Genomic DNA, 11,821 nt, shown 5'->3' with positions numbered 1-11,821 from the left:
ATCTGTATTTAGAAAGACATGTTTAAAACAATACGGCTTGGACCCAGCATGGTACTATTCCAGTCCCGGACTATCGTGGGATGCATTGTTGAAGAAGACCGGCGTAGAACTAAAACTACTCACAGATTACGATATGCACTTGTTTATTGAGAAAGGATTAAGAGGGGGTATATCGATGGCAGAGAAAAGGTATTCTAAGGCTAATAATAAATTAGTGGAAGGATACGATCCGAGTAAACCCGACACACATATATTATATCTCGACGCTAACAATTTGTACGGATGGGCTATGAGTCAACCTTTACCCACGGGTGGTTTTGAATGGGTCGATGATGTCAATGTTAATAATATCCATAATAATGATTTGAATAAAGGGTACATACTAGAAGTTGACCTGGAATACCCAAGTTCATTACATAAAGATCATAACAGTTATCTGCTAGCTCCCGAAAGATTAATGGTTAATAAAGATTGGATGTCAGAATATCAATGCTCCTTGATGGGTAATAGTAGGTTAGCTAACGTAGAAAAACTCGTACCAAATTTGATGGATAAGACAAAATATATAGTTCACTACAGAAATCTCCAGTTATATCTATCATTACGTATGAAATTAAAGAAAATACACAGAGTTCTAAAGTTAGATCAAAGCCCTTGGATGGAGCCCTATATAAGGCTGAACACAGATTTAAAGGGGCACTGATCTAACGCCATTCCCCGGACTGGTTGTTGCTTTTGTTATTGTTTTTTCCCCCGTGAGTACCCGGATGATATGCAACGCAACTGAGCGTGACCAGAGACTGGGCTACCGTCTGCAAGGACAGCTAAATAAACTTGGAGGCAATATTTGTTTTACGCATTTTTGCATAAACACTGATTGGTTAACTGTGATCTATAAAGATTCGAGAAAGGGCGCATGTTAAAAAATTTCTTCAGCCTAAACAAACAGACAAAAAGAACGGCGGAGCTCATCGGAAGTCATCACTTGGAAAAAACCCAGATGGTTATAGTTTAATACTAAAAAAAAGTATCCATGCAGTGAAAGCATTTTCGGATTTCGGATTGTGTAATACGATTACTACTCCCTTGTTGTCATACACGTTTTCTCGTATAACCCTACACTTGTGTATTTGTCGTCATTCACTTGATGCTCAGTTAATGAATTTATTACAGGTACAATTAGTGGTAGCACCACTTAGATTGCCTGACAAAGGTTCTCATTTGGCATTCAATCTAAATCCAGGTTTGAAGTGAGGTTATGTAATATGCACGTGGCAGCCCAGCAAGAGATGAATGATCAGTTGATTTACTTTTTTTTGTAAATCAACGGATCGTTCCTAGTCATCAAAGGATTAACAGAAAATACGTTGATTGATTAATCACTGTTATCTTGCACAGTGGATATGTCAAAAGTGAGTGTTTACATGTCTAGGTTTACTAAAACAAAGGGAATACACTCATATCATGGCGTGAAGTGCCGATGTAAAAACAACATACAATTTGTTCAAAGGGTTAACTGATAATGCGTTGATTGGTTGCTCATTGTTATCAAACTCAATGGATTTTTTAGGAACCGTCCACGTAATGAAAATAGTTGTCACGTGGCCTTTCTCAGCCGACCCTTGAGACTTGACACCCGAAACGATATATATCTTTTAGAATATTTGATAGTTACAGAGACACGTGACATCGAATAAGTTATTTTGTATAGCTGCAGACGAGTGGGATATTATTCCTTTGTGTGGATATTCACGGATACATTCCTCGAATAAGGAAGCTGCCTATTTATACACATAAATTTGGTAAGTTGTAATTATGGTATTTGCATTTTGTTTTCCTTCATTTGAACCGATTCGTTCTTGTTTTTCTACGTCTTGGTTGGGAAATTCTTCAATGCGCGATAGACGTTGTTTTCACAGGTCATTTCCTTTGTAAGCATGTATAGATTACCGTCAATTTGTAAAATGTGATTCTCTCAGGCAATTTTTAAAATGTGTAAATATTTCAGTCATTTTGACTAAAAAATCTGTCCAGATTGATTAAGACGATCAAAAGGGCCTACAAACATCACAACAGATTATTATGTAGGATTAGAAGCCAAACAACATAGAAATGTACTTTCAACGTAACATTTTCAGTCTCTTGGTGATGACATTAAACATCAAAATGTTTGGAATTCATTATCATAATAATACAGATGGAAATGTTTTTCAGTCACTTTGTGAAATAACTGAATATTTAGACGTTTAATAAATATGTTACACATTTTGACAGTAAAAAAATATACACACTATAAAAAAAGCAATGCTCAGGTGAAATATTTACTTTGTGTTGCAAGTCAAAATAGTGTAAACGAAAATCGCAAAATTACCAAGCAAGTGACTTATCAAAACTTCGTCACGATTACCGATGCTACCCACAAAGATGCCTACATTTCCTTATTATCTCGAAAACTGTATTTCATTTTGTTGATCAATGTGACCATACGCTCTTATTACTACCGGTATCCATAAAAGTGACTAATGCGCTTACGAATTCCGGGTACTCACTGGGAAAAAACAATAACAAAGGCAACAACCAGTCCCGGGGAATTGCGTTAGATCAGTGCCCCTTTAAGAAAGATAGCTACCAGCGATTTCGAAAAGAATCTTATATAAGCTCATGAATAACTCAGTATTTGGTAAAACTACCGTATATGACCGCGGATAAGCCGACCCTGTAGATAAGCCGAGGTGCTAACTTGACCATTGAAATACGAGAGAAAATGATATGACCCGCAGATAAGCCGAACCAGGAATTGAAAGGCAAAAAACACTGCGAAGTCATATGCCGGTACTCGCAGATATTCAAAAATATAAGATGAAAAACGTTTTAATTACATAGAAAAAGTCACTATTATTTCTAATAAAGATTTAACAAACCAGTCATCCACTTTCATAATGTGGGAAGCTGTTTCTTTTGTTGTTTTTTTATCTCTTAATGATCGTTATATGTTGCCATCAACAACGAAGCGCCATTTTGTGAATCGGTGTATATAGAATTATGAACCCGTGAGAAAATATATCAGCTAGAGCGAAGCATCGTAAGCATGGCGTTTTCGTTTCAAACTCATGATGAAAATGTCAGTCAGTAAAAATTTACCAACTTTTATAACCCCCTTTACACCACTATTGTATGTTAATCCAATTGAATTAAATAAACTATCATACTATGAACACATTAAATGACCATCACTTACTTACAGGCTTCTCCAGTTTATTAAACTAATCTCTCGAAAACAAAGGAATTAAGTCCCTACTCCCAACACGATCGCTAAGCACCCACAACTTGAAAATGTTTGTGTAAACAACATGACAATACCAATCGGCCCGTTATTATCAATGCTCATTTCCTTGTGTACCGTGTTGCTTTTTAAACAAGAAGAAGCAATCACAGTGGTCACCGTTTGAGACGTCACAGGAAATAGCTGATCACATGTTTTTGCAAACGGAATAACTCGCCGATACAGTTGTTTATTTGCCTCTTTCAATAAAGGTAGACACTTGTTCACTATCAATTTATGAACTTTGCAAAACGTACGTAATAGCTATTGGCGATTTCATCTGGGGATTATATATTATAGCTGTGAATTACATGTATTGTTACATGTGAAGATTGTGGAGTTTACAAAGAACGATAAACTTTGAACATTCAATTGAAAACTTATTATCGGAAGTAGTAACATGCATAACATTTTGTTAATAATGACAACATTGGTGTATAATAATAACTTTATTGATAATTTATAACAATAATGGCTCTGGTCGTGGCAACTTCCAAACTTTTGGGAAGTTGTGATCTATCGGACCGTCATTCAGGCGATGTTTCTGACAGATCACGATCTGAAAAATACTATCATGAAAGTGTATCCCGTGGATAAGCCGACCCCTTTCCACAGAATCTTTTTTCTGGTCCTCAAAATTCGGCTTATACGCGGTCATATACGGTATGGAGAATCTAAGGAAGCGTGTTGATGTTAAATTAGTCAGATCTAATGAGGAAGAAAGACTGAGGAAACTTATAGTCAGTCCGCCTTTTAACAGAAGCAAGATATTTGATTACGACTTAGCCACGTTGCATATGCAGAAGAGTAATATAAAATTCAACAGACCGGTGTACGTCGGTATGAGTATTCTCAGCTTGTCAAAACACTTAATGTATGACTTTTATTACAACGAACTTAAGAAGCAATACGGCAATAGATGCGAGGTGTTATATACCGACACAGATTCTTTGTTGATGGAAATACAAACCAAGGATGTGTATAAAGATATGGCAGAAAAAATAGATATGTACGACACGAGCGATTACCCAAAAGATAATCCACTGCACAGCGTAGTAAATAAAAAGGTATTAGGTAAGATGAAGGATGAATGTGCTGGGACCCCTATAGTGGAGTATGTAGGATTAAGACCTAAGGTGTATTCTATAAAAAAGTCTGATAATGGAGAGATAAGAAAAGCTAAGGGCGTTAAGAAGTATGTGGTAAAAAAGCATATCAAACACGAACAGTATAAAGAATCATTATTTAACGGTAGAACGTTCAAACACGAGATGAACTCTTTAAGACGTTACAATCATAGGATATATGGATTAAGAATGAACAAGACATCATTATCCCCCTTAGATACACAGAGATGGATTGATAAGGATGGTGTAACTACCTATGCTTATGGTTATGGTGGTAATACCGTACCGTCGGGAACTATGAACAACTCTTCTCGCACAAATGCCCTACACGGTCCATCTTGAAGATAATAAAGAATAGGCTCTCCTTCTTTCGTAACCAATCGACTAATGTTATACGTCTTAAGGGACCATATGGGATCGGTTGTGCGACGTAGGCCTCCCTCGAGTTCACCGGGCTGGTATAAATATCTTACCCTTACTCTATCCGGAAGTTTCCGTTCTTTGCCTCTCCTCGGTGCTGAAGATTCGGAAGTCACAGATTTCATTTTAATAGCATCGGATGGTTTCTCCACTATTAATCTCGTCACTTCATTATTCAGCGCTGATACAACGGCTGATAATCGTGTCACCCATTCGGTTGATCTCAATCGCTCGGATTTCATTTCGATCCCATACTGATAGCCAAACAAACGTTCCGCTAATGTCCTGTTAAATCTTTCAACGATAGCTTGACTGCGCTGGGCCTCTCTTTCACCACGCCTGATTTTGACATCGTTCTTTGTTAACAGTTTAGTTATCGATCCCATAAACTCGCGACCGGGATCTACTTGAAATAGCTTAGGCCATTTTAGCGGTCCACGTTTATATATGCGGCTCAGTGCATTAGCTACCTCTGTTGATTCTTTCGAGGTTAATGGCTCAGCCTCTTTGTATCGACTAGCCACATCCACTACTGTTAAAGCGTATTTATACGTTTTGCGTTTTACCTTATCGTGGGGAAGAAACAAGAGGACAGCCTGATGAACTTCATTTGTTGTAAATATATCAAATATAAATATATTTGCCACAACGCTTGTTTCTTTAACCAATCCTTGGCCACATCTTTAGATACCTTAGCCGCGGTGGCTAATTTTTTTATTGCTATTATACCTTTCCAATATCCTCGTGGGCTATAGTAAATTTTATTCATTATTAATTAATACTGATATTTCTTTTAAAACGACTTTCGTTGAATCACATCATCATTTTTATACTAATAGAAGCATTGATTGACTCCAGGTGGTGGTGAGCTAGAGCCAATTTAACTTAATCTCATGACTATCGTTGAATCGCATAGTCATTTACACATAAAAAATGCCACCTGTAGTAGCGGTATAGGTATATAAATCCAGCTCCAGTGGGGTTTCGGCAGAACCATCATTACCTATACTACTGCAGTGGAGTTGCGGCAGAACCCCCATTACCTATACTACTATACTTAATCTTGGTCTCGTTGCTATGTGGCTGAAATAGTGCCAATGCGGCGTTTAATTTTAACTCACTCACTCACTGTTTTAATTATACTACTTTGTGTTAAGAAATATGAACGTTGTTACAATGTATGCATATTTGAAACTGCGACGTTATCAGTGTGCCGCTCAGCGATATACATACAAAGCCAGCCCGCAGCAAAGCACCATGAAGGTAAATCGTTAGTAAAATGTTAAAAAAAATAAGACTTATTAACACACAAAATCGGGAAATTGCATTCACAACACGGTCACAAAGTACACAGTTGTTCATGAGGACAAAATCACTTTCTCCGCCAACGTCACCCCCAAACGACAACACGGACTAGGCTACAGTCTCCAATCTCTTGTCACTCTCAGTTGCGTCAGTCAGCTAATCGACTCACTACGTATATGAGCCTAATGCGTCCAAGCGGGCAGTGTCAAAGCACGTTAAGACGAGAGTCTAAGTAATATGTCATGGTTTTTGCTTCAATCAGAAAATGTGTGCCCCACTCCTCCACCCTACCACCTCCCGCGCCCTCACCCACAACACCACCAACACACACACCCACCAAAAAACAAACAGAAAAAACAAAACAATCCCCCAAAGAGAAACAACAACAAAAACAACAAAGAATTAAACAGGGGGAAATAAAGATAAAGCTTAGATCTAGAAAAATTATATAAATGAAAATGTTATAGTCAGACCATACATCGAAATGCATGCATGTTTTGTTTACGTTTGTCCAAGATATTCCTACGCAAAACGACAGTTTTCACTCTCTGTTTTACCGTACTGTTTTGAGCGTAGTACTATATTAACAATCTATATACTTAATTAATCTTTTTTAGCATGTGTGCTATGTTATAAATGAACAGAAACACTATTGATGATATGGACTATATCTCTTGACGTCACATGCATGCAGAGGAAGTCGAGGCGTGATAGGGCGAATGTTTTGATCTGTCACACTTACTATGGCTGAGTGAGATAGAAGTCTGTTTTAAATTGAGGACAGTCCACACACACATCCTGGCTTACTTTGTGTAGGGGGTACATGTCTGTTGAGTATGGGGAACTGTCTGAAATCACCGAATACAGACGACATATCTTTATTACGAGGAAGTGATAGTCAAGATGGCTCTGACCCAGGCCTTGGTCCCCCACCACCTTACCAGGTTAGTAGGCCCTAGTCCTCACAGATAGTTATTTGTTTTATCAACATTGAACTGAATTCACCGTTAGATACTTTTTCGATCTTATTTCTTATTGTTTTGTAAACGTATTTGAATTGGCGTCATCAATTATTATTTGGACTCATGTGATGTCACTGTTTCATTTAGTTGCTAGTTCCTTCTTTGTGTTGAAAGTGGGTTATTTAGCCTAGTATTGTAGAGTATAGTCATCTGCACAGACTGGACAACTACCAGCTGATTGCTTCTCGGCTCTTCATAAATGTGGAAGTGAATTAAAGGATTTATCAACATACGTTTTTTAAATTATTATTGGTTTGTCATTTCAGGCTTGTCTACTGAGCACTGAGCAGGATACAACTTGAAACTAAAAATAGATTTGTAGTGTTTACATCTGATGGTTGATAAATGTATCTCTCTTGGACTCAATGATGATATTTTCCATGTGTTAGCTAAAACAGTGGGGATAACTGCAGATCAGAGTATGATTCATGGTCATATGACAATAGAGGTATCATTCCCCTAGCAGCATGTAACCAAAATAGTTTCAACATATGTTGAATACGCTGACTAGAGTCAGTTCTCCGAATATCATACACTTTTGGTCGCCAGTCTCAACCACCAAGCTTTGTATGCAGATACTGTGTCATGGGGCATACCAGACGAAAGATTGTCCAATCATCTTGCCACCCCGTTAAACCGGTTGTACATTTCGATTTCCGTTTTGACCACACGTTCAGTCAAAGGAGGCTAATAACGATCACTTAAATTCGTACAGTGTGACTGTAATATCGTACGCAATTTCTTCTAATATCGTACATGTATTTTAATTCCGTACAGCACTTGAAAGGTACTGCCGTAGCTGTTATTTCTTATGAAATTTTTTATTTATTGGTTGAATCAAAATTCGAATTATCGCACGAAAGGAAATGCATAGGTTCAAAAACTATATAAATATGTAGATCCAGATCCCATTATTATTAATCATTAGTAGAATTTATTAATGAATTACGAATGTTGTCATTTTTAAAGCTAATTTTACAAATAAGTAAAAATCATAGTTTGTAATAAATAATGCAGAAGTCTATAAATTTGTAATTATTCTTCTAAACATGAACAGAGCACAAACATTGTTCAGTTACAACGTCTGTTAAAAATGGCGGAACCAGTCAGGAAAACAATATAGTATTATACTGAATAGTGTATCAATGCAAAGAGCCAATCATATTAAACTTGGTATTATGATCTGATAAACCGGTAAGTGAGGCCACCTGTCAGGAACTACATTTGCCCCACACATCGATACAATGTCTATCTAAACAATAGATTATTGACTGACGTTCATAATATAATACGTTTGAATAGGGGTTTCCCGCTGTGTTAATTTGTGTTTCAAACTTGACTGCATGCAAATAAGTTGGCTCAGTGTGACGAATGGGACGGTTCGCTCAAAACTTGTATTGCAATTTCGAAAGTTTCTTATTTGAATAAAAATGCGGCCTAAACTTCGGGTTAGGAGAAGGAAATTATTACCCTCTTGCGTTTCCATATACCATATGTTAGAACTAAGAAATATACAGATCTCGTCTATCTCTTTATAAGATAACTTTAGCGTTAGAAGCTGACTTTCCACCCTTTTGCAATTGCCGAGCTCACCTCGCTTCCATACACGCTTGTTTTTCTCTTTCTTGCTTTTCTTTCACGTCTCTTTTATCTGCCTTCATCTTAATGATTTCATCACTTGTTAGTACGCGGTGGGAGGTCAGCTTCCGGGGATTTGATTTTGAACTTTGTTCTTTAACTACAGGAGCAGGAAGGGAAAACTCAGACTTAATAGCATCCATTGCAACAGCTTCAGAGACTGTGGCTAGTTCCACAACTAAGTTGCCAGATTCGTCCAAAGAATAGGGGGTATCACCTGTCAACACAGATAACATGAAGTCAGTGGGAGACAGGAGAGATGCACCCTCTGGTAACACTGCTTCAGATGTAGAAGGAACCACTGATGTCCCAGCCATTGGTGTAGCTGAATTATCTGTATTCACCAGGGTGTCAGCTACAGGAATGTCAACAACCCCCACTTCTCTGGATGAATCAAATCTAACGTCAAAGGGTTTGCTGGAGGCAAATGCCTGATCTGGAATTGCTTTTCTATTTACGGGGAATATTTTACATTTGCAAAACCCACTACCCATTACGCCTTACCGTAGGCTTCCTTGAACAAACAGGACCATTGCCATTTAGTTACTAAGTTGTTCGGGCTTTGCACCATAAACTCACTACATACCCTGTTCCACTCCCTGCTTAATGGAACAAAGACTGACTTGTCCAGAGGACACAGCCACTGGGTTGTGTGAGGAGGAAAGGCTAAGATGGTTAAATCATTGGCCTTTGCCTTCTCAAGAAGCTCAAGCGTTTCGTGTGAACTTTGACTGTCCAGCACGATAAGTTGAGGCCTCTTTGGTCCACAGTGTTTGAGGAAGTGGTCTTCAAACCACCCTTCACCCAGAGTGTCCTCCATCCATGCACGACTCTGGTATGTATAGGCCGTGCCGGGCACTCCAACCGGAGTATTATATGCCTGTAGGCATTTTAGTGTCTTCCCCTTCACTGTGGCCATTTTTAACACCAACTGTCGCCAGCACTTTAGTTGGTTTGTGGGTCAGTGGAACACTCGTTTCGTCAATGTTCCATATATGATGGGGCTTATCTTGGAGCCCCAGATCCGTGACAATTTTTTTAAGTTCATCAAAATATTTGGTTGTCACAGAGGGGTTGAGCATTCTTGCTCTGACTGTGGACAAGGGAACGGGAGATCTTAAATGAATGTTGGGGTGATGCTTTAGAAATCGAGCAATCCAGCCTTTGCCAGGCACACCATTCTTGAATGGGGTCTTTAGTTTCAGCCTCTTGCTTATACGGGCAACTTTTAAGATAAGATGACGTCGGGTTATTCCAAAACCTGTCAGTGCAGCAGCCTTAATTCGGTCAGCAATTTCATCTTCAATTGCTGCCGTCAGCACTGATGAGCGCCCAAGACATGATCACTAATGGTCATGGCAGGTACTTTGTAATGTTTTGATGCTGACCTAAAAGACAGACCCTGCCCCGTAACAGCCGCAACGGCACACTCCAGGGCCTGCTTAGAGTACTGGCGTCTTTTCCCCATCTAAAAAATTAAACACAAAACTACCTTTATAAATTTTAATACTGCCCAATTTGAATCAAAACAGAATGAACAATTTGGAGCATATTGTCTTGATGAAGTCAATTTTTTTCGAAATATTCGAGAACACGTCTTGCCAAAAATGTGGCAGACACGGGGTCGTATATTTTTTTCCGATAGGCCAGAACACAACAAACAACGTTTGCCACTGCAGGCCCGCATTTGGGATGATCTTAGGTTTTCTGTAGCAAACCAATTATTATTTCAGCTTCATTTTCAAAATAAACATAATCCAGGGTTAGGGTGTTTAAAGTTGAACGTGCGACTGCAATCGCTATTTCATGTCTGCTTCCAAATATTTCACGGCGCTGAACAGATTTTGAAAGTGCCATTTTCTGCAAAGTTGACAGAAAACGTATAAACAGATGAATAATTGTAATTAAGACAGACATATCTTTGTTTTAGGTTAAAACGTATTCCTCATTTTTTATTAGCTACAGTATGAATACTACAGTTGTACCTCGCTGATACCGATTGTTTTACCGAGTTTGCTCATCAGTTATCAATACTCACACAGTCAACACTTATTAGATAGAGTTTTGGTGTTGACAAGAAATTATCTACATGTTCGTTAGTCGTTAGGCCATCAACATCATTTTATGTGTTTGTCATCTCCAACCTCAACCAGCAACTTGCAGGGATGTGAAATCTCTGCGGAAACGCGGAAAATCATGTTTTTTAAAACAGTAGTCCTCGGAAAAAATCATCTTCCACGTAAAAATTTAATATTTTAAAAAAAAACACTCCGAAAAATATGATCGAAGACCGGACAACCGTCGCGGATTGGCCTGTTTTTGATCAGAGCTTTCACCAGCATAGGTTTTCGGACATCATATGTTTTCTGTCACGAATACTTGCACTATAACGTGGGGTGTGGTGTCACACAGAAATTGTAAATACCGTATTCGACGTAATAAGCGCCCACGGCGATATTTGCTAATATATTGGCTAGTGAACAATCCCAATTCGCACTCCTTCCGATTGATCAATGTACACAAGACTTATTTATTCGCGTATAATACGCACTCGTGTGTTATATGCGTTCTTTATTATTGGCAATTAAATTCTGGCAATATGAATCTGTCGCATTTAAACTTTTCATTGTGTCAGCATAAACCACGAAATTTATCTCTCAACTCTTTTTTTCCCCACCAAAATAATATTCTATTAAGAGCCCCCTATTTCTAATTTTGAGAGCGCCCTGGGCGGTTATTACGTCGAATACGGTACTCAGAGTCAGCTGATGGCTTGCTTTTAAGATAAAGTTGTCTTTTAGCCTGTAAGTGAATGAGATGTTTTACAGTTCATGTGATTAGCGAGAAAACTATGAATATTTCTTCAGCGTCCAAAACCCCATAACATTGGGATATATGTTGTATTAATGTCTTATGTTTGCAATGGAGTTTTGTTTTTTCATCAAAAGGTAAGTACAAGGTAAGTTTTTTTCAATATGCTTCAACAT

At 38.2% G+C, this 11,821-nt stretch overlaps 1 protein-coding gene across 1 annotated transcript in view; it reads left to right on the top strand.

The window, feature by feature from the left end:
• The first annotated feature begins 6,883 nt into the window (after window positions 1-6,883).
• LOC139478161 (RING finger protein 11-like) overlaps window positions 6,884-11,821 on the top strand; it is a 55,132-nt gene continuing 50,194 nt past the window's right edge. Inside the window, exon 1 of the mRNA XM_071260499.1 lies at window positions 6,884-7,118. Within this exon, the coding sequence (XP_071116600.1) occupies window positions 7,011-7,118 (108 nt within the window). The 5' untranslated portion in view covers window positions 6,884-7,010. The remainder of the gene's footprint in view (window positions 7,119-11,821) is intronic.

The sequence above is a fragment of the Haliotis cracherodii genome, unplaced genomic scaffold (assembly GCF_022045235.1).
Source record: "Haliotis cracherodii isolate W230 unplaced genomic scaffold, xgHalCrac1.p SCAF_4, whole genome shotgun sequence".
Lineage (NCBI taxonomy): Eukaryota > Metazoa > Mollusca > Gastropoda > Lepetellida > Haliotidae > Haliotis > Haliotis cracherodii.
The sequence above is the reverse complement of the archived record's forward strand: the minus strand, read 5'-3'. Positions and strand labels throughout refer to the sequence as shown.